Source organism: Thamnophis sirtalis, unplaced genomic scaffold (genome assembly GCF_051295495.1).
Source record: "Thamnophis sirtalis isolate CommonGarterSnake01/CBP01778 unplaced genomic scaffold, rThaSir2_p1.2 scaffold_2, whole genome shotgun sequence".
NCBI classification, from domain to species: Eukaryota; Metazoa; Chordata; class Lepidosauria; order Squamata; family Natricidae; genus Thamnophis; species Thamnophis sirtalis.
This window is the reverse complement of record NW_028261382.1, coordinates 736496-758647: the sequence shown is the minus strand read 5'-3', so window position 1 is coordinate 758647 and position 22152 is coordinate 736496. Positions and strand designations below refer to the sequence as shown.

The following is a 22152-nucleotide window of genomic DNA, read 5'->3' as shown; positions in this document are numbered from 1 at the left end:
CCACAATTAATAGCATTCGTCTATTTCCCTCACATCATTTTAACTACATGCCATTAACAATGTTAACGTATTTCATTTTATTCCACTGGTAAATCCTTTTCCTTCTTTCCTCCTCTCCTCACCATTTTCTCTTGGTCTCTCGGGAACTGAGGAAAAGGGGGCTTTCTGAGGGTGGAATTGATCACAGGTTTTAGGGTTTGGGGTTCTCCGAGGTGGCACAGTGGTTAGGGTGCAGCACTGCAGGCCACTTCAGCTGACTGCTATCTGCAGTTCGGCGGTTCAAATCTCACCGGCTCAAGGTTGACTCAGCCTTCCATCCTTCCGAGGTGGGTGAAATGAGGACCCGGATTGTTGTTGGGGGGCGATATGCTGACTCTGTAAACCGCTTAGAGAGGGCTGAAAGCCCTATGAAGCGGTATATAAGTCTAACTGCTATTGCTATTAATTCTGTGCATTGTGAGGAAAGATGTGGAAGGCCCTCAGAGGGCTTGAAACCCTCGTTCTCCCGAGGTGTCTTCTTTGGACTACTAAAAGCATCCAATGCAGCTTTTCTCATCAAATGCCCTCCAGATGTTTGGAGCTAGAATTTCCCACCATTCTCAGTCAGTGTGAACAGTGGGGACCCTGGAAGTTACGGACTGACACAGCTGGTTGGGAAACAGCTGACGAAAAGCATGGGGCTTCCTCTGCTCGGTCAGGATCTGCCGCCTTCCCCAGGGTGATGCGTTCCAGATGTTTTCGATCTCAATTCCCATCATACCCAGGCAGCATCTGGAGGGCACAAGGCAAAGGCTGACGCCGATCGAAACCCTTTGGGGTTTGGGAATTAGAAATGTTCCTATTGCAGCAAATTGAGGGCTGCTTTTTCAAGCGATGGGCTGCAGGTGTTTCTGGTCCTTCCTAATCTCTGCCTTGGTTCTCAAAAGAGAAAATGATACTTAAAGTCACTTTAATAATTCCTATCAAATGGAACAGAGCAGGATACCAGTCTCTGGTCTCTTGAAAACAGACAAATAACTTTTACTCTGGCCTTACAAAGTGTTATGAGATTCACCATTTAGGGAGGGAAGGTTCCAGATGGCAAGCAAACTTTCAACGTCTGGTTTGCTAATCAGTTGGCAGAGGGAGCAGCCTCTCCTCCAAGTTGCAATCAGCTGCCTCATCTGGTTTGCTCTAAACACAAGGTGAGCATCGCCTTGCGCTGAAGCCAACATTTATGATTGGCCTGGAGTGGAAAGTACGTTCATGTGCTATGAGAATCCAGGTCAGCTTCCAAAATCCCCATTTTCTGCTCTTGGTAGCCCAGACTTTGGCTGCCTCCATAAGACTCTTATCCCGGGAGATACCAAGCGTCAAAAATTGGATGCAAAACTCTTTCAAGAGGCCTATGGAGGCAGGATGACACCTGTCTTCCGAGGGCTCAGCAAATATCTTTCCATGCGTGAGTTTCACATCCTTGAAATATCACTGGTGACCTCAGAGGTTAATGAAAGCTGGCAGGAGCTGCAGAAAATACCCTTGGCTGACCCTCTCTCAGATGCCAGGCTGAGAAAGGAAGGGATGACGGAGGCCGTGGGCAAGGATGATGAGGAAGGGAGCGTGGCTGAGAAAGGAAGGTCAGACAGGGGAAAGATGGCCAATTCCAGCTCATAACCTTGCTCGGCTGGGTCTGGTCTGAGGAGACATGCCAGGTTATGGATCTTTATAAGCAAATAAATTAAGAGGTTCAGAGGTGACTCTCTCTTTTAGCAGCACCTTGAAAGTCTCCCTGTTCCACAACGGCCGAGGCCTTCTCCTAGGAGGTTTCGGTTTGACGAAAACAGTCCTTTCACCACAGGAGCACAAGAACTGCGGGGAGATGACAGAAATCGAGGCCAAAGTGAAGTACGTGAAGTTGGCCCGGTCTCTGAGGACCTACGGAGTCTCCTTTTTCCTGGTGAAGGTAGGATTTGGGCTTGAATTAAATGTACTCCATGGGATTCAATGGTTGCTGCTTGCAACGGTGAAGGCTGTGCTTCATAAGACCTGGCTAAAGAGTTGAAACCTTCTTCACCTCAAAAGGTTTGGAGTAGAGGGAAGAATTGAAAAGACTTTCCTTTCCTCATTTGGTCTTGGCCAAAATCCATTCCTGATCTGGATCAATACATCGGAACGATTGGACTGGCTTGGTCATCATGTAGCCAGAAGCCAAATTATCCTAAAGCCAAATCTTGACTAGTCCAAACACTGAGGAGACTTGGAGCAGGAGTTGGTAACCATGGCAACTTTTTAGGAGCTGTGGACTTCAGCTCCCAGAATCCCTTACGCCAGCTCAGGAATTCTGGGAGTTGAAGTCCACAGGTCCTAAAGTCGCCCACCTCTGGCTTAGAGAAATCAAAACATTGCCAAGCCTGATTGACATTTGGGCACCCCGTCATAAAGCCAGATGAGAGCAAAGGAAACCCATCCCTCTTTGCCCTGACATTGAACTGGGCCAAGTTTGAATTTGCAGCGTGAAGCCTGGCTGATCATTCGCGTCCTTGGACCCCACTGAAAAATTAGTAAACCAAGTTCTGCGTTGGCTGAACCATTCCCGCTTTGTGTTTCCATCAAATCTCCCCTCTCCTGATGGGGGAACGTGGCCTGTTCTGGTGGAGGGGGGCTTAGTGGTCAGCCATTCCCTTCCTGTGTTCCTTTCAGAATCAATTAGCCACCTTGCAAAGGAGCCAATTGTATGCCAGTGGTTTTTCCCAGAATTGAAATTGTTAATTTAATGCATTTATATGCCGCCCAATCCCGAAGGACTCTGGGCGGCTTACAGAATACAATATTTTAAAAAAAAAATTAAAAATAGAGAAGAAGAAACAGATTTAAAAGAAACACATCATGCACTCAATGTAGGCGGGGCTGGACCTCTTCATGCGGTCAACAGCCCCAGGCCTGCCAGAATAGCCAGGTTTTAGTGGCCTTTCGGAAGGCCGAGAGAGTGGGAAGGGTCCGGATCTCGGGGGGGGGGGGTAGATCGTTCCACAGGGTCGGAGCAGCTACAGAGAAGGCCCTCCCCCGAGGAGTCGCCAGCTGGCATTGTCCGGTCGACGGCACTTGGAGAAGGCCCATCCTGTGAGATCTTGGGAGGTATGTGGCAGGAGATGGTCTCATAGATGTCCGGGTCCTAGGCCATGTAGGGCCATGAGAGCCGAGGTGGCGCAGTGGTTAAGTGTGCTGTACTGCAGCCACTTCAGCTGACTGTTATCTGCAGTTCAGCGGTTCTAATCTCACCGGCTCAGGGTTGACTCAGCCTTCCATCCTTCCGAGGTGGGTGAAATGAGGACCCAGACTGTGGGGGCGATATGCTGACTCTGTAAACCGCTAAGAGAGGGCTGAAAGCCCTATGAAGCGGTATATAAGTCTAACTGCTATTGCTATTGCTATTTAAAGGTAATAACCAGCACCTTGAATGCTGCCACACAAGCTGTGGTTTTTCTCACACTCAGAGTCCTTCGATGTTCTCCTAACAGGGGACTTCCAAATGGCACCATGGGGCACCGGAGGAAGACAACAATTCGGATAATTGTTTGACGGGAGCGATATGCTGGGGTTCATTCAATTAAAAGCACATATTCCATTCTTTGAAGGCTTTCCACTTTTTCTTAACTGAAGCAAATGGCAATTAAGTCATTTCGGGAACAGCGGTGTTAAAACGCCTGGCTGTGATCGATTTACGAGAGGAGGAAAGCAGAGACTTAAAAAACCTGAGCTGTTTAACGAATGCTCTGAACGTTTAATCCACTCTGCTTTGAATGAATTATTGCAACTTGGGGAACGGAAATGAATTATAATAGCAGGCGTGGCTTTCTCCTTCTACACTTGTTTTACTGAAGGTCAGCCGCTTGGAAGTTCCTCAAAATTTAGTTGCTGGACTGTTCACGTTCTAAGCAGAGCAGCCAAGATAAAGAGTCCGTATCCCAATTGACTTATTCTTCACTTGTTAAGACATGAGCTAGAATTGCCCCAGGAGACCCTTTTCTGGAGCTGTGCGCCAAAGTGAAGTGTGCATATAATGCACAAAAGAGCCCACAATGAACGTGGGACTGGAGCTGTGGGTCATGGAGGAAAGGCTGTGCTTGGGGGCCTAGAAAGGGAAAAGGGACAGGGGTCTAGGACGGTGTTTCTCAACCTTGGCCACTTGAAGATGTCTGGACTTCAACTCCCAGAATTCCCCAGCCAGCATTCGCTGGCTGGGGAATTCTGGGAGTTGAAGTCCAGACATCTTCAAGTGGCCAAGGTTGAGAAACACTGGTGTAGGAGATCATGGGGGATGTAGGGAAGGGGGGTGGGATATGGGCAGTCTTGGCTGCCACTCAAGGGAGGAGGATTCAGGAGAAGGAAGAGCTTCTCCGCAGATATTAATCTATAGAATTTGCCGCTCTCAGATGCAAAAATAGATTTAATGTTCAAGAGCGGTAGAAGGATGCTCAGGAAATCCACATGGGACCAGGGTCGGCGCTTCATGGCTGTTTCCTGCCTCCCGTGGGATGCAATTGTGCGGGCCCTTCTTGGGTTCCACCTGCTTGGCTTCTGAGGAACACCAAAGGTGCCCTAGATAGGCCTTCAGCTGGAGCCTCCTTGCCTTCTTCCAAGCTCCCTCTTGCTTCACTTTCCCTCCGCAGGAGAAAATGAAAGGGAAGAACAAACTGGTGCCACGTTTGCTAGGAATTACCAAGGAGTCGGTCATGCGTGTGGATGAGAAGACCAAGGAAGTCCTGCAGGAGTGGCCTCTGACCACCGTGAAACGCTGGGCGGCCTCCCCCAAAAGCTTCACCCTGGTAAGAGCCGAGGTGGCGCAGTGGGTAGAGTGCAGCACTGCAGGCCACTTCAGCTGACTGCTATCTGCAGTTCAGCAGTTCAAATCTCACCGGCTCAAGGTTGACTCAGCCTTCCATCCTTCCGAGGTGGGTGAAATGAGGACCCAGACTGTGGGGGCGATATATGCTGACTCTGTAAACTGCTTAGAGAGGGCTGTAAAGCAGTATATAAGTCCTATTGCTAGTGTCCTTCCTTCCTTCCTTCCTTCCTTCCTTCCTTCCTTCCCTCCCAGTAGCTAGAATGCAGCATTGCAGGCTGACTCTGCCCACATTCTGGAGTTCGATCCTGACTGGCTCAGGGTTGACTCAGCCTTCCATCCTTCCGAGGTGGGTGAAATGAGGACCCAGACTGTGGGGGCGATATGCTGACTCTGTAAACCACTTAGAGAGGGCTGAAAGCCCTATGAAGGCGGTATATAAGTCCAACTGCTATTGCTATTGCTAACTAAGTGGGAAGGAAGGAAGGAAGGAAGGAAGGAAGGAAGGAAGGAAGGAAGGAAGGAAGGAAGGAAGGAAGGAAGGAAGGAAGGAAGGAAGGAAGGAAGGAAGGAAGGAAGGGGCAAGAGGCTGATTCTGTATATATGTCTAAGAAATAGGAGCTGAGGTGGTGCAGTGGTTAGGGTGCAGCACTGCAGGCCACTTCAGCTGACTGCTATCTGCAGTTCAGCGGTTCTAATCTCACCGGCTCAGGGTTGACTCAGCCTTCCATCCTTCCCAGGTGGGTAAAATGAGGATCCAGATTGTGGGGGCAATATGCTGACTCTGTAAACCGCTTAGAGAGGGCCGAAAGCCCTATGAAGCGGTATATAAGTCTAACTGCTATTGCTATTGCTAATTCGTGGTGGCGATGGTGAAGCCGAAGAAAAGTCTCCCCATCTGGGCGTCCCCATCTTGATGCCAATCCTGCTGTGTCTTCCCTTAGGACTTTGGGGAGTACCAAGAAAGCTACTATTCAGTCCAGACCACTGAAGGGGAGCAGATCTCCCAGCTGATCGCGGGGTACATTGACATCATCCTCAAGAAGGTACGGCCCTTCGGCTTCCGTTGGGGGGCGCCCTGCTCCCCCTCTCACCTTCGATGTAGAGAAGGACGGACAGACTTGAACTCTACATCCAGGCAGCCATCCCAGCCACCTGCCCCCAAACTGCCCCGCAATGGGGCATTGGGTTGGGGGTGAGAGGGGCCTTTGGTGCTTCCATTCCACACCTGTATTGAAGGGGAAAGGGAGGAGGTGAGAACCAATCTAAGCCTCTGTCCCAGCCAACGTGGCACTTTAGGGGCTGGAGGTGGGGAATTGGGGCAACTGGCCAGCCAAAGGGCCTGGGATTGGAGCCCCAGGTGGAGCCTGGAGATTCTCCCAAGTGGGCTGGTGGGTGTTCAGACCCCTTTGCAAAAAGGCATGTGCGGGGGGGTGAATTCACAAGACCCAGGAAGGGAGCGAAAGCCTCTCTCGGCCTTTTCCGCAGAAGCAAAGCAAGGATCGATTTGGGCTGGAAGGAGATGAAGAATCGACTATGTTGGAAGAATCCATCTCCCCCAAGAAGTAGGTGGAAGAGGGCTGGGTCGTTTCCCCTCCGGCCTTTGGGGAAAAGCCCCCCGAGCTGCCTTGTCCCTTTACTCCATTCTCACCACCTTCCCATGAGAGCTGCTCTCCTTTCCACCTCCGAGGCCTCCCGGCCTCCCTTCCTTTTTGCAGTTTGCGTCTCTCAAAGACGGGCCTCCTTATTGGGGCGTGTCAGATAGGAAGCCCCTAAGAGGGGTGCAAGCTTTTGGGGGCCCCGGAGCAGCTCATCAGGCATAGGGGTGTATGTGTGTGTGTGTGTGTGTGTAAGAGTGTCCTTTTGTGGAATGGGAGCTGGTGCACTGCCCTGTTCCCAGTCATGGGGAGGAAGTGTGGGGTTGTGCCCCAATTGGCTCCCCACGGAAAGGATCACGGAGGGCAAAGAGCTCCCCGCCGTCCAGCCTGGTTCTGCCCTTCCTTTGGCAGGTCGACCATCTTGCAGCAGCAGTTCAACCGCACCGGGAAGGTGGAGCACGGCTCCGTGGCGCTTCCGGCCGTCATGCGCTCCGGCTCCACCGGCCCCGAGACCTTCAACATGGGCAGCATGCCTTCCCCACAGCAGCAGGTGACGGTTGGGCAGATGCACCGCGCCCACATGCCCCCTCTGGTGAGCCCCCCCCTCCCCCCCTGAGCAAATGGGGGGTTGGTCCCTGGTCGCAGAGCCCCCCCCGCCCCCTTGCAGGAGAAGATCTGCTGAACCTGGTTGGCTTTCCCCAGACCTCCGCCCAGCAGGCTCTGATGGGCACCATCACCACCAGCATGCAGGCCGTCCAGCAGACCCAGGCAGACCTCACCCACGTCGATGACCTCCCGCCTTTAGGCAATGACATGGTCAGTTGGCTCCGGGGGAGTGGGGGGGGGGGTTGGGCAAGGGGAAGAGAACCCTCTCTCCAAAGCCAAGACTGGCCTGGGACTTCTCTTCCTCGGCAGCCCCTCTGGGTCTCAAAATGCTCTGAACATAACAGAGACCCCCTTGGCCCTTTTCTGAGCCTCCTTGGTTCTCCATGTGTGAATCGGCCCCTCCAGGTCGGATAGCTCTTCTTCCCCCCAGGAGGGACAGGCCTGGCCCAGGGAAACTGTGTGAAACGGTTGCCCTTGTTTGAGGGGTCAGAGCCATCCTTCTGGGGGAGCCCAGGAGGTTTCCTAGCAACCAGAGTGGACCCCTGATCACAATTCCTGCCAGATGAAGCCTTTCCTGAACTGCTGAGCTCCAGATGTGTGGAACTCAATCCCCAGAATCCTTCACTCGCTTGGCAACTGCTAAGGATCCTAGCAATGGATCCTCGATGGCCACCAAGTTGGAGAAGGTTGTCCGAGGATTAGCAAACCTAGAAGTTAGAAACAGATGTCCCACTTTCTTCTAAGTTGGCTTGGGTGGTCTGCCTTTTTCTCCAGGCTTCCCGAGTTTGGGTCCAGAACAAAGTGGACGAGTCAAAACACGAAATACACTCTCAGGTTGATGCCATCACTGCAGGGACAGCGTCCGTGGTGAACCTTACAGCAGGTAAGGGGGCCGCGTGCTCTGTAATGGTCCTATGCAGTTGGGGAGTGTAGCGTGCATCTTTCCAGAGTCCTGAAGGAGGCACCTGTTGAGTTGACTTTGGTCAGCCTTCCCATCTCAGTGGGGCACTCGGGCATAACCCCATGGCTTGCTATAAAGCCCGAGGGTGCTTGGAGCCAAAGCAGAAGATGCTCTGGAAGAGTAAACGGCCGCAAAAACCCCACAACCAGACCCACAAAGTCTTTGAAGGGTGGGCCTCTGCAATGCGTGTAGACGTTGGGCATCTCCTGGTCTGCTCCGCTTGGCAGGGGACCCGGTCGACACAGACTACACAGCGGTGGGCTGTGCCATCACCACCATCTCCTCCAACCTCACGGAGATGTCCAAGGGGGTCAAGCTGTTGGCGGCTCTCATGGACGACGAGGTCGGGAGTGGGGAGGACCTGCTGAAGGCCGCTCGGACCCTGGCGGGGGCCGTCTCAAACCTGCTCAAAGCGGTGGAACCGACATCGGGAGAGGTGAGGCCATGGGGCGGAAGGGCAGTGGGCCGCCCCGGTTGCCCCCTGGTCCTCGTTGTGTCTTCTGGGTGGCCCACGGGAAGGGCTTTGCTTTGGCGGAAGGGCAGCAGCTGGGAGAATTTCTCTTCCTCGAGTGAAGCTGCCATCTTTCCTACTTTCCGTCCTTCCAGCCCCGCCAGACTGTTCTGACCGCAGCCGGCAGCATCGGCCAAGCCAGCGGGGAGCTGCTCCGGCAGATCGGGGAGAACGAGGCGGACGAGCGCTTCCAGGTGAAGCTCCCCTGGGCCCCCACAGCCGGTTTCCCTACCAGGAGGCCCTGGGATGATCTGAGCCTCTCTTCCTCGTGGTCTGAGCCCTCTTTCCCTCCTTCCTCCTCTCCAGGACGTCTTGATGAGCCTGGCCAAAGCTGTGGCCAACGCCGCCGCCATGTTGGTGCTGAAGGCCAAGAACGTGGCTCAGGTGGCCGAGGACACCGTTCTGCAGAACAGGGTGATTGCGGCTGCCACGCAGTGCGCCCTCTCCACCTCGCAGCTGGTGGCTTGTGCAAAGGTGCGTCCAGCTTCCTTGGTACTGCTCAGCTGTAGAGAGCTGGACAGACATCAGTGGGCTGTTGGTCAGGTGGTGGTCAGGTGGAAAGAGCCCCCGCCCTGCTGCGGCGGCCAGACAAGCCTTCACAGACCAGGTGCCCTGTGCCTGGCTGCTCACCCCTCCTGCCCGGATGTGCTTTGTGCGGTTCCACCACAAATCCGCGAAGCCCTTCTGCGCGGAGACATAAGCGCAAAGACTAATTCTCGCCCTTCTAAGCGCTAGGGAAAAACGCGACCTTACCGCGATGACATAATCGCGGAGGGCAAAATCGCGCATTCCCAAGCACTCAGTACCCTAAACCTAACCCTAAACCTAACCCTCAAACAAACCCCTAAACCTAATCCTAACGCTTACCTTAAATGAAGTCGGCTTTCTGCCGCGGCGCCGTTTTGAAATGCCCTTCTGTTGCCGCGCTGTTGTCGCGGCGGTGATGACGCGCGGTGATGACGTCGCGGCTTTATCGCCGCGATTTTGACCAGCGTGGTTTTGACGTGCCACGCTTTGTGCAGGTGGTCAGCCCCACCATCAGCTCCCCGGTGTGTCAGGAGCAGCTGATTGAAGCCGGGAAGCTGGTGGACCGCTCCGTGGAGAACTGTGTGCGGGCGTGCCAGGCGGCCACGGATGACGCTGAACTGCTCAAGCAAGTCAGCGCGGCCGCCAGCGTGGTCAGCCAGGCCCTGAATGACCTCCTGCAGCACGTCCGCCAGTTTGCCAGCCGGGGAGAGCCCATCGGGCGCTACGATCAGGCCACCGACACCATCATGTATGTCACCGAGAGCATCTTCAGTTCCATGGGGGATGCCGGTAAGAGTCTTGGCAGTTTTGGGGCCCCTCGGCCCCTCCGTCCGGGAGAAGCAAACCTGCCCACTCGGCCTGTTGGTCACCCAGCTGGGTTGGCTGCCAGGTGAGCCCCTTCCTCACCTGGTAGAGCCAGAAACTGAACCGGCTGCCTCCTGCAGGCAAAGGAAGGCCTCTGGTCCAGAAATGGCGGGGGGGGGCTGGTTCCTGTGGCCCTTTGAAGACCTCAGGATGTTCCGCAGAGTATTTCCCTCCCTGGGAGCCATTGGTTGGGAACCCTCCGATTTGGAGCCCCGGAGAGATGAAAAAACTTTTTATCCCGTTGCAGGGGAAATGGTGCGGCAGGCCAGGGTGTTAGCGCAAGCAACTTCAGATCTGGTGAATGCCATGCGCTCAGACGCCGAGGCAGAAATCGACATGGAGAACTCGAAGAAGCTCCTGGCGGCTGCCAAACTTCTCGCCGATTCCACAGCCCGGATGGTAGAAGCTGCAAAGGTACCACAGGAGCCCCGGGGTGGCTCTCGGGGGTGGCCAGCTAGTACTTAATTTTGGGAGGTGACGGGGTGAAGTCAGTCCCCCCCTTAGCACGAAGGCTGAGGTGGGCCTGACCCCTCCCAACTTTCCTCTTTGCAATTGGTGTCTCCCCCCCCACCCCCCCTAAGGGAGCTGCTGCCAACCCCGACAACGAAGATCAACAGCAGAGGCTGCGGGAAGCGGCCGAAGGGCTCCGCGTGGCCACCAACGCAGCTGCCCAGAACGCCATTAAGAAGAAGATTGTGAACCGACTGGAGGTGAGACCTTCTCCTCTCCCTCCTTGGCTGAGAGCTCGGCCCTGAGCGCAGACCCAGCGTTTCAGGCAGCTGCTTTCTGCCCCCTCCACCGGATGGGGGGAAAGACACCACTGGGGATGAGAAGGCCTGTCTTACCGGGCTGGTCAGCCTGGAGTTTTTGCGCCCCCTTGCAAGGAGGCTGCATACCAGCCTAACCCCCCCCCCCTCTGCAGAAGGCCAGCCGACGAGGGGGCTTCCCTGAGAGCCAATCTCCAGGATGAGTGGGGGCTCATAAAGAGAAAGGAAGGATTTCCTTTCAAGGGTTTCAGAACGGAGTCCATCCTGCCAGCCTTCCAAAGTCCTGTCCGTCGTCCCCCCCCTCCCCCAGTTCTCCTCCGCTGGCCAGGGACCCTCCCCTTCTCTCCTGCCCCTCCAAGGCATTTCCGGAACCTCCTTCTTGCAGGTGGCAGCGAAACAGGCCGCTGCAGCCGCCACTCAAACCATCGCAGCCTCTCAGAACGCCGCCATTTCGAACAAGAACAGCGCGGCCCACCAGCAGCTGGTCCAGAGCTGCAAGGTGAGCCCCCCTCGGACAGGGAAGAGGAGGAGCCGCCTCGTAGCTCCGCCGTGTCCTTGACGAGGTTTGAGGAGTCCCGAGAAAACGCTCCCTGGACAATCCCAAGAGGCCTCCTGGACAGCCGGATTCTCATGCGTTGGAAGCTGCTCCGTTCTGGATGGAGCCGGTCTCCTTCAGCCCCCCTTCGCACGACCTCCTTTGCCCAGGTCTCAGAGGGATGGAGGAGGCGAAGCGTCTTCTGAACCCCCCACACTGGAGCTAAACAACCAGCCCCTCACCTGGCTAGACGTGCCCCAGCCCCTCTTTCTGGCCCTCCCATGTTGGGCCATCTCTGTGATAGGAGCGATTGTCCGGTTGGGCTCGGCCTCGGACTGTCCGGCTGGAGAGCCAAGCGGGCCTTCTTCCTTTTTGCTCCTCCGGGCAGAACGTGGCTGACCACATCCCGCAGCTGGTCCAAGGAGTGCGAGGGAGCCAAGCGCAGGCGGAGGACTTGGGCGCCCAACTCACCTTGATCAACTCCAGCCAAAGTTTCCTCCAGGTATGCGGGTGGGAGGGAGGGAGGGGCTGGCGAGGGGCCCCGCTCTGCAAGACGGAGGAGGGGCCACCACAGGCCACGTGTGGTCGGTCTTTCTTCCCACAGCCAGGGAGCAAAATGGTGGCTTCAGCCAAAGCAGCAGTTCCAACTGTGAGTGACCAGGCGGCGGCCATGCAGCTGAGCCAGTGTGCCAAGAATCTGGCCACCAGCCTGGCGGAGCTGAGGACGGCTTCTCAGAAGGTGGGCAGAGGCCGCGGGAGGCCCCCTCCCCCCGAGATGCCTTCCCCATCCGTTCCCACCCCCTTTTTGGAGGGGCTTTGTGCTTGTGGTGAAAGAGTTGTGAGGATGGGCTTGTTCCTCCCTCTTGCGCTTAGGCACACGAAGCCTGTGGCCCCATGGAGATCGACTCTGCCTTGAACACTGTCCAGACGCTGAAAAATGAACTGCAGGATGCAAAGATGGCGGCTCTGGATGGACAGTTGAAGCCTCTTCCGGGGGAAACGGTAAACAGAGAATGTCACATTCTGGTTTTTTTTAAAAATGTATATACTGTAAGAAGCAACGGGGGGGTATAAGACGTACCAAGATTTCAAAGAGGTAAGTGAGAAAAAAAAGTTTTTGTCCCCTCTGGCCCCCCAGGAGCCCCCAGGAGCAAACTGCAGGCCCTCAGCAGGGCTGGGGGAAGGCAAAAATGCCCGTTTTTGTGAAAAACATTTTTCCTCCACTTTTTGCAAAAATGGGATGTAGGGGTGGGGCTTCGGGAGGCCAACAATGGCTGTATTCGTGTATAAGACGCACGAACATTTCCACACTCTTTTACAGGAGGGGAAGGTGTGCCTTATGCTCTGAAAAATACAATACTAACCAAGCTAAAATTTGGGGGGGTTGCATTTGAATGTATGTTCAGTTCCTTCCCTTTGGAAGGAATAATAGAAGCCGTGACTGGCGAGAGGGAGGCGTGGGGAAGATGCCCCTACTCGAATTGGTTGTGCTTGTTGTGTTTTTTAAATTGTCTGTACTGTTGTCTTATTTTTGTCTTACTTTTTGTATTTGTTCCCCTCCCCTTGGCTTTTGTTCAGCCGCCCTGAGTCCCTCTGGGAATAGGGCGGCATACAAGTCGAATAAATCCAACCCAATCCAATCCTTTTCTGGGGCAGAATTGAAATATTGGGGGTGGCCCGCTTGTGGGGAGGAAATCTGTGCCAATCTCAGAGGGCGCCACCAGGGGGCGCTTGCCACATCTGGGAGGAACGTTGGAAGGTTGATCGCGAGGTCGTTTCTCTCCCTCAGCTCGAAAAATGTGCCCAGGACTTGGGAAGCACCTCCAAAGCTGTGGGTTCCTCCATGGCCCAGCTGCTGACCTGTGCCGCCCAGGGCAACGAAGACTACACAGGTACAAATGCCCTTTGCCCTTTCGGCCGTGCCGCCCCAGGTGAGGCCAGGGGGCAGGAATCCCTGCCTTGCCCAGTGCATCCAGCCAAAGAGAGTTTTACGGTTGAGAACAATTCCTAAGACATTTGCAAACCATTCCGAAAGATGACTCCGTGGCCTTGATAAGCAGCAGGGAGGAAAAGAATATTTTGCTGGCCACCTGTAGTGGGCAGAGGCTGAAGGGTCAACGCCGAGGCTCGGGGAGGCTTGGATCTCTCCAGGATCTCTTGCAATAAAAGGAAAGGATTCCAGCCGTTTCTAACCCACAGTCGGAACCAGACTTTGGATCAATGCGCATAAAGTAGCATGGTGGAGTGCTGTGACCCAATTTCCTCTGGGCCCCACATTTCAGTACAGTGACCCCCTCTGATGCTGAATCCGCTGTTTATTTCACCTCGATATGCACCCGGAGATCCTCTTTGGGGGCTCCTGGCTGGTTAGCAAAAAGATTTGCGCATCGATGAAAATGCTTTTGTGTGGATCATGTTGCCTCTCGGCCGGCTTGTCCACGGGAGATTTCGAAGTCGATGAGGCTAATTAGGAGGGGCTCCCCTCTGTGCGGCCAAGATGGAGGCCGCCTGGGTCTGTGGGCCCTCATTTGAAAGCTGCAGTAATTGGATGAGGAGGGAGCTGGAACGTGGAGACCCCCTTCTGCCCTCTAGGAAGAAGCTACAGGGATTTCCAAAGGGGGGGGCATTAAATGCCCCCTCCTTTCTGGGAAAGGCTTCCAGGCCAAGATACACTCTCCGTCCACTGGTGGGCTTGGGGGAAGAGTTCCCCTGGCTTTGCAGAAAACGCTGGAACGCACGCCCTGCTTCGGCTTCCTTTCTACCCTCGGGACCCCTGGAATTTTTGGGGTGATCCGGGAATGGGGAGCAGGTCCGAAGCCTTAGCTGGGAGAAGAGGTGGTGGGCCTGCAACGGCGCGAGCTGGGAGGGGCTGCTCTGACAGCGCATCCTTAACCAGAGGAACTCACTCCCACTAGAGGTGGGGAAAGCTTTGAAAGAGATTCATTGGCAGGAAACTCGTCAAGGGTGGCTGATACGAGATGGCATCTTCTCTCCAGGTCTCATTCACGATCTGCTTATATTATGCGCCCCCCCCTCCCCTATTTTAGCCAACTCTTGGCAATTCACGTGAATAAAAGCAGCACTCAGTAAAATGCAGGAAGTGGTGGACGATAAAGGCAGCCATGTAAACTTGGCTTTCTGAACAAGGCCGCCCAATCTTGGGGTGGGGAAGAAGTCCCCATGAGGAGGGATGGGCAGCTCCAGAGAAGCACTGCTTTCTCCCCCCCCTCCATCTTGTGATTTGGGCTCTGCGGAAGAGACTGGCCCTCGAGATGCCCACTGGCCACGGGGCTCAGCCTCGGCCCCTCTTGTCTCCTCCTTGGGAGAGGCAGGGCCAGCCTGGAGGCTGCTGACCGGACTTCCCTGCCTTCTTCCTCCAGGGGTGGCTGCCCGGGAGACGGCCCAGGCGCTGAAGACCTTGGCACAAGCGGCACGGGGCGTGGCCGCGTCCACGGGCGACCCAGCCGGGGCCCGCGCGATGCTGGACTCTGCGTGGGACGTGATGGAAGGCTCCGCTCTGCTCATCCAGGAGGCCAAGGAGGCCCTGGTGTCCCCGGGGGATGCCGAGAGTCAGCAGAGGCTGGCCCAGGTGGGCGCAGAGCAGCCGGGGAGAGGAGGGGGCTGCCCCACCCAACGGCCACCCACACCAGGACCACTCCCGGCAAAAGGGGCCGTGTGTGGCTGTGGCTGCTCGGACTGTCCCGCTCCTCTGCCTTCCTGGCCCAAAATTCTCCCCGAGTCCAGGAGGGTCTGCAGGCCAGAGTGGAGCCATGGAGGCTGCTCCCCCCGTGTTTCTGTGTGGTTGAGATCTGTAACCCCTCCCCAGGCAAGACCCCCCCCCGCCTGAATCCCTGGAATTCTCCTTCCCTCCGAGCCCCCGTTGTTCCCCCCTGCAGCCCAGTTGCCTCGGCTTCCTTGCTGGCGAGTCTGTAGTCTGGTTGTGCTCTGATCCAGCCCAGGGGTCTCAACTGTCAGGGCATCAGGAAAGGGGGCTGGGGGGGTCCTGGGGCTGCTTGCCTCCCTCTGACCTCCCTCTCGCCTGGCGCTGGCTCTCCTTTAGGTGGCGAAAGCCGTGTCCCATTCGCTGAACAACTGCGTCAACTGCCTCCCTGGCCAGAAGGACGTGGACGTGGCACTGAAGAGCATCGGCGAATCCAGCAAGAAGCTGCTGGTGGAATCGGTGAGCCGTGGCCGCCGTGTTTCAGGAGGCCACTTGCCCCTTTGCCAAGGGCTCCCATGAGGGGCTTTGCGTGGGTCGGCCGGGCCTTTCAAAACAAGGGTGGAATAAAACATGGGGGTGGGGGGGCTTCTGGCCTTTGCGTTGCCTGGGGCTGTGAGGCTGGTCCGTGTGTGTGCAAACTGAAGCAGAACCCGCAGATTCTTCCCCCGTTTCCCTCGGTGGCTTTGTCGAGGGGGAGCGTGCAGGGCAGGACCCGCGGGTGTTGGGGGCCCAGCCACGGCTTCCTAACCCCACCCTCGCCTTGCAGCTGCCCCCCAGCTCCAAGTCATTCCAGGAAGCGCAGAGCGAGCTCAACCAGGCGGCGGCCGACCTGAACCAGGCGGCTGGGGAGGTGGTGCACTCCACGCGGGGCCAGAGCGGGGAGCTAGCGGCCGCCTCGGGGAAGTTCAGCGAGGACTTTGATGAGTTTCTCGACGCGGGGATTGAAATGGCCGGCCAGGCTCAGGTAGGTGCCCCCCCTCCCCTCCCCCTGCTGTTCTCTGGGCTTCTCCTGCTGGAGCTTCTGCTGGGAAGGGGCCTTCGGGGGACCTCCGGGCCACACCCGATGCATCCATGCAACTTTCCAAGGCATTTCATGGCTGATGCTTCCTCTGGGTCTAATCTCCCATTGTGGGGTTTCCTAGTGGCCTCCTTCCCAATGCTGCTCAGCTCTCTAGCCGTGTTTGACCACTAAACTCCTGCTTAGGGTCCAGAGCGACATGCTGGACCCCAGGGCTCTAGGAGGGTCCCTGCCCCCTCCGCCCTCGGCCCCTCCGGCTGAGCCGCTGGAAGCCCACCCTCTGGGCTGGCTCTCAGCCTCCTCCTCACGAGGATCGTCCCTGCAGCCTCACTGGCCCATCCTTTGTGCCCGGGACGGATTTGCCGGGCAGGGTAGCCGCTGGAGCAGCTGTGCCTGGTGGTTCTTTGTGCCAGGCAGAGACGGGGCTGCCCAGGGGGTGGGAGGCTCTTTCCCAGTCAAGGCCCGATTGTGGAAGCCTCGTCTGCTCAGCTGGGGGTCCTTGCGGTGATCTGGGTCTCCGTCTGCACCGCCCCATCCAAGGGGGGCTGCCCCCAATGCTGCTGGAGCCAGGAGTAGAGTTGGGGGGCTGGGCTCTCTGCCCAAGCAGTGACACCCCCCGCCCTCCCCGGGGCCTTGTCTGCTTCACAGACCAAAGAGGACCAGATCCAGGTCATCGGGAATCTGAAGAACATCTCCATGGCTTCCAGCAAGCTGCTTCTGGCAGCCAAGTCTCTTTCGGTGGACCCTGGTGCCCCCAACGCCAAGAACCTCTTAGCAGCCGCTGCCAGGTGGGGGCTGCGGGGGGGCTGGGTTGGGGGCTGGGGTAGCAGGGCAGGGAGTTGGCAACCGCTGGGGGGGGGCTTCGTTTCTGACTGGCCTCCGTTGAGCAGGAGGGGAGGGGAGAATTGGGGAGGTGGCTGGGGGGCACAACTGCCTGCTTCCATCGGTGGGATTGCAAAGACCCCTCCTAGCCTCTTGTTTCTCCAAGAAGGCTTTGGAGCCTTTCTGTCCGTAGCCCAGCCCCCCTTGCAGGGCTTTGGGGGTGGGGGGGAGTAGGGGAGGGAGGGAAGGAAGGACACTGTGAGGAGCACCTGGGTGGGAGAAAAGAAGAGAGGGAGGGAGGAGTGGGGGAGAAGGGAGGAGAGAAAAAGAGGGAAAAGGAAGAAGGAGAGAGGGAGGGAGGGAGGGCAGATGAAGGAAGAAGAGAGGAAAGGAAAAAAGATTGGAAGGAAGGAAGGAGGAAAGAGAGAAGGGGGGAGAGGGAGGAGGGATGAAGAAGAGAGAAAGGGAAGGAAAGAAAGGCTCAGTGGATGAGCATCTGGCTTCTCTCCGGAGTCTTCAGCTTCTCCCTCCTCCTCTTCGTCCCCAGAGCTGTCACAGAGAGCATCAACCAGCTGATCACCTTGTGTACCCAACAAGCACCTGGCCAGAAGGAGTGCGACAACGCCCTCCGGGAGCTGGAGGTCTGTCCTGGGCTCCCCACTCTGCCCTTCCAGGGGATTTGGGGGCGTGGGGCTGTGGCTCCTGGGCTTCCCCCAGGAAGAGTTTTGCCTTGCGGAGAAAGCCCCTCTGAGCACTTGGGTGGCTGGGGGATTCCTGCCCACCCAGGGGGCCAGAATTGGGGGGAGGGATCTGTGGGAGATCCAGGAAGGCCGAGCGGGGTCAGTTGGGGGGCCGGGCGTTGACTTGGGCTGGGCTGCTGCTCTCCCTCCAGACGGTGAAGGAGATGCTGGAAAACGCCAGTGAGCCCGTGAGCGACCAGTCGTACTTCGACTGCATTGAAGGCGTCATAGAGAACTCCAAGGTAGATCTTCCCAATGGGGAAGGGATCCACCTGGGGGGAAGGGGGGCATGGTGCAGCTGAGGGGGGGGAGAGGAGAGGACCTGGAGGGAGGGGCCCAGAGGGAGCTCTTTCCAGAAGCGGGGAAGGGCTGGACGGCTCTTCCGGAGGAGAAGGGGGCCTGGAGGTCTTCTCCGGAGAGACTCAGGCGTGGCCTTCTCACACGGGCTCTCTCCGAAGGTGCTGGGGGAAGCGATGGCCGGCATCTCCCAGAACGCCAAGACCGGCGACCTGCCCGTCTTCGGGGAGTGTGTGGGGGTGGCCTCCAAGGCTCTCTGCGGTCTGACCGAAGCGGCAGCTCAGGTGGGTTTGGGTTGGTGCCGAATCCACCCCGGGACCTCCTGATTTCCCTCCGGCCCCTTGTGGGCGCTTTGCAGGGGTTTGGGTCCAGGGCATCATTGGGGCAGAGGGGGCATTCGGGGAGCCTGCGGGTTTTATTTTGGCCTGGTCACTCTGGGCTTTCCAAGCTGCCAGGTTCGCAGTGGGGCAGCAAATGCCAACCTTCCTTGGAGACGGCTCAGGCGGGGACCCTGAAATCCCCCTCCCAAGCAGTCGTGGAATACGTGGCATCCGGCATAGAGGGCAGCTCTGCAGATGGGCTGGCCGAAGACCCGCTGGGCATTTCCCCGGCCTTTGGGGGCCTCTGGACTGTGTTGGAATGCCAGAGACTCCCCTTCTGCTTCCCTTCGGCCTCCTTCCCCAGAAGGCGCTTGGCGAACCGCCTGTTTCACACACACACACCCTCTTGGTTGACCCCTAGGCCGCCTACCTGGTGGGCATCTCGGACCCCAACAGCCAGGCTGGTCAACAGGGCCTCGTGGATCCCATCCAGTTTGCCCGCGCCAACCAGGCCATCCAGATGGCATGCCAGAACTTGGTGGATCCAGCCAGCAGTCCGTCCCAGGTAAGGCTCTCTCTCTCTCTCAGACACACACCACACACACAATTGTTAATGCTCACAAGGTGGTTTTAAGAAGGAAAGAGGCCCCTTGGGCAGCAGAAGGGAGCCTTTACGAAGGCCTTTCCGATCAGAGGAAGCTTTGGCTGGACCCGGGACCTTGTCCAAGACCTGGGTCTCTCCTGGGTCACCTCTGCCCTTTGGCATCGCTTTCCACCTGCTGGCTCCTCGCGGCCAGCAGAGGGAAGGCCCCGTGAGCGTGGAGTGCCTGGGGGAGGACAGATTTGACCTTTCCCAGGTCTCTGCTTCGGCCTCCTCTGACCGACAGCTGCCCTGCCCATTGGCTCAAGCCGAGATAGACCATCCTGACCGCCGGATCCTTGAAGAAGAGGGACCACGGTGGTCAGGGGGTCCCTCCCTGGATTTCAGGAGTGTGAAGCCCTGTGCCCCCCCCTCCTCCCCCTCTGCCTGTTTCAGGTCCTGTCGGCGGCGACCATCGTGGCCAAGCACACCTCTGCCCTCTGCAACGCCTGCCGCATTGCCTCCTCCAAAACGGCCAACCCCGTGGCCAAGAGGCACTTCGTCCAGTCGGCCAAGGAGGTGGCCAACAGCACCGCCAACCTGGTGAAGACCATCAAGGTGGGAGAGCCGGGACAGCAGCTTCCAGGCCCCCCGACAGAGACGAGAGGGGGGCTGTGAAAGAAAACTCCCCCCCCCTGAAAGTTGCTTCTGCGAGGGAGGGGGGGCAGCAGAGGGCAGGCAGGGAGGAGTCCCTCCGTGAAGGGGACATTTTCTGGCCCTCGTCTCCAGGGGCGTCTGGGTCTCCTGTCCCAGGAAAGAGAAGCTGGTCGCCATCCCAAAGTTGAAGTCTGGGGTGACCAGGATGCATTTAAAGGAGGAATCTGGGGCGGGGGGGGGGGGAGTCTGCCTCGAGCAGTGGGCTTTATTTGTTTTTGCCCCTGGGCTGAGAGAACCCAGTCAAACCTGAGATACCAATTGCCAATTACCTCCCAAAGATCCGTTAGATCGCACAGGGTCGGCCTCCTCCGGGTACCGTCTACCAGCCAATGCCACCTGGCTACGACCCGGGGGAGGGCCTTCTCTGTGGCAGCTCCGGCCCTTTGGAACGAACTCCCCGCGGAGATTCGGACCCTCACCTCTCTCCAGGCCTTCCGAAAAGCCGTTAAAACCTGGCTGCGTCGGCAGGCCTGGGGTCGATGAGTTCCCTTCCCCCTCTCGACAGGTGTGGTTGTTGGTCATTTTAAATGTCTATTTTGTACTTGTATGTTTCCCCTTCCCGTTTAAGTTGTTCGCCGCCCTGAGTCCCTTTTAGGGAATAGGGCGGCATATAAATAAAATAAAACTTAAACTTAAAACTTAAACTCACTCAGTCCTGGCTGAGCGTGTCCTGCGGGGTGTGACGCTGCCTGTGGTTTGCAACGGGGCCGCTGGGCTTCTGTTGAAGGAGCCTGGAAAAGGCGAAGTCCCAGCAGAGGAATATCGAAGGAAGAGTCCAACCTAGGGGGAGGATTGTAGCCCAGTTTCCATCCAACACCGTCCCCAGCTCCGACTGGCCCATGGAAAGAGGAGGAGGGGGCTTAGCAACCCCCGTGGACCTTCTGTGTCCACGGCTGAGCTCTCCTCCCCAGCTTCTCTGCTCTTTCGAATTGAGCTCTCAGCCGCCTCTGCTTCTCCTCTTCAGGCTCTGGACGGAGACTTCTCCGAAGACAACCGGGGCAAGTGCCAGGCTGCAGCTGCTCCCCTCATCGAAGCGGTGGAAAACCTGACCGCCTTCGCCTCCAACCCTGAGTTTGCCAGCATCCCTGCTCAGATCAGTGCCGAGGTGAGGGCCCCACCGACATGGGGGCACCCACAGCCGCCTGGCTTCTGCCACCCCAGCCGTGAACGCAGAGGCCTCCTTTGCAAGCCTAAACACCCCCCGGGAAAGGAGCTTGCTCATCAGGCCGCCTCTTTCCAGGGTTCTCGCGCGCAGGAGCCCATCCTGGCTTCGGCTCGGACCATGTTGGAGAGTTCATCTTTCTTGATCAAAACCGCTCGCTCCCTGGCCATCAACCCCAAGGACCCCAACACCTGGTCTGTCCTGGCTGGACATTCGCACACGGTCTCCGAGTCCATCAAGAGCCTCATCACTTCCATCAGGTGGAGCTCCCTCCCTCCCTCCCTCTCCCTCCTGCAGGATTGGTCCTGTGTCGGCCCCGGCTGCTCTAAGTGTCCGAGGGGCCCCGGGGCACCAGTGGGCGTGGAAAGGCACTTCGGTCTGCAAAGCAGAAAGCCAGGCATGGTGGTAGGAGAGGAATCAAGAAGGCGAAGTCCTGAAGGCGACCGTTCCCACGCCGGGCGTCTTCCAGCCGCAGGCCCAGTTCAGTGATTCTGTTGTTTTCTGCAGGGACAAAGCTCCGGGTCAGCGGGAGTGCGACCACGCCATTGACGGCATTAACAAGTGCATCAGAGACATCGAGCAAGCCTCCCTCGCGGCCGTGAGTCAGAACCTGGCCACCAGGGATGACATTTCTGTGGAGGTAAGGGACACCGGGTCTCCTCCACGGAGGAAACTAATTCCCCACCAGGTGTGAGTGTGGGTGGGGGCATCATCTCCCCTTCAAGTGCAAATCGGAAGAGCCACTGACTGAAGGGAGGAGGAGGAGGAGGAGGAGGAGGAGGAGGCAGCGCTGTGGTAGAAACCAGCTGTTTCCGAAGAGAAGGTGTGGGAGGAGTAACCATCGGGTATTAACCTAATCTGATTGCCTATTGGAGATTGAGGAAGTCTTTGGAAGCCACACCTCCTGCTGCTCTCGTGGCCACCCAGTTTAACCTCAGTCTTCGAAACCTGCTTTTTCCCTACCAGGGACCTGTTTCATGGAAGACAATTTTCCCATGGACTGGGGAGGAGGGGACCAATGGGGAGAGGGGGGAGCACACAACCTAGATCCCTTGCCTGCCCAGTTTTGCTTGCCCACCACTCACCTCCAGCTGAGGGGGCCGGTTCCTCGCATGGCTTGGGCCCCACCTATGCTTAGTATAGAGGTACAGAAGAATTTCCCCAGAAACTCCCTCCAGGTGAGCAGAGCTGGCCCAGGTGAGATACAGAAACGTTGGTGGATTGCAAATGGAGGAAAGAGGCTCCTTCAGGGCTCGGCTGTGGGGTTCACCTTTTGCTTTTTGTTTTACACACACACACAGACACAAACACACAAACACACACATTATTGAAAAGACAGTGCCACGTCAGGGTAACAATTACCAATATAGCAAAGCCAAAGAAAAACCGATAACAAATCTTTAACATTCTTAACAAGCTAATAACAATAATATGTTTGCAGTAATTATAATAATAAAAACCAATGGAAAAAAGAGAGAAAAGAAAAGGGGCTTTAACTACATTTCTACTTACATTACGTCGGTCCCCTTTTGGTGATCTGCCCAAGAAGTAGCTAGGAAGCCAAAAAATCTTCACCCGCGGGG

General features: G+C 56.8%; 1 protein-coding gene across 1 annotated transcript in view; it reads left to right on the top strand.

Moving 5' to 3' along the window:
* TLN2 (talin 2) overlaps positions 1–22152 on the top strand; it is a 46631-nt gene that overhangs the window by 9237 nt on the left and 15242 nt on the right. The window contains exons 8-37 of the mRNA XM_087703954.1: positions 1838–1942; positions 4650–4805; positions 5767–5868; positions 6311–6387; positions 6832–7012; positions 7123–7236; positions 7801–7909; positions 8215–8423; positions 8594–8692; positions 8805–8972; positions 9521–9815; positions 10138–10304; positions 10472–10600; positions 11043–11156; positions 11581–11694; positions 11797–11931; positions 12066–12194; positions 12982–13084; positions 14573–14781; positions 15253–15372; positions 15680–15877; positions 16580–16719; positions 17301–17394; positions 17646–17735; positions 17952–18074; positions 18532–18675; positions 19147–19308; positions 20372–20512; positions 20648–20829; positions 21077–21209. Coding sequence (XP_087560080.1) covers positions 1838–1942; positions 4650–4805; positions 5767–5868; positions 6311–6387; positions 6832–7012; positions 7123–7236; positions 7801–7909; positions 8215–8423; positions 8594–8692; positions 8805–8972; positions 9521–9815; positions 10138–10304; positions 10472–10600; positions 11043–11156; positions 11581–11694; positions 11797–11931; positions 12066–12194; positions 12982–13084; positions 14573–14781; positions 15253–15372; positions 15680–15877; positions 16580–16719; positions 17301–17394; positions 17646–17735; positions 17952–18074; positions 18532–18675; positions 19147–19308; positions 20372–20512; positions 20648–20829; positions 21077–21209 — 4242 coding nt within the window. The remainder of the gene's footprint in view (positions 1–1837; positions 1943–4649; positions 4806–5766; positions 5869–6310; positions 6388–6831; positions 7013–7122; positions 7237–7800; positions 7910–8214; positions 8424–8593; positions 8693–8804; positions 8973–9520; positions 9816–10137; positions 10305–10471; positions 10601–11042; positions 11157–11580; positions 11695–11796; positions 11932–12065; positions 12195–12981; positions 13085–14572; positions 14782–15252; positions 15373–15679; positions 15878–16579; positions 16720–17300; positions 17395–17645; positions 17736–17951; positions 18075–18531; positions 18676–19146; positions 19309–20371; positions 20513–20647; positions 20830–21076; positions 21210–22152) is intronic.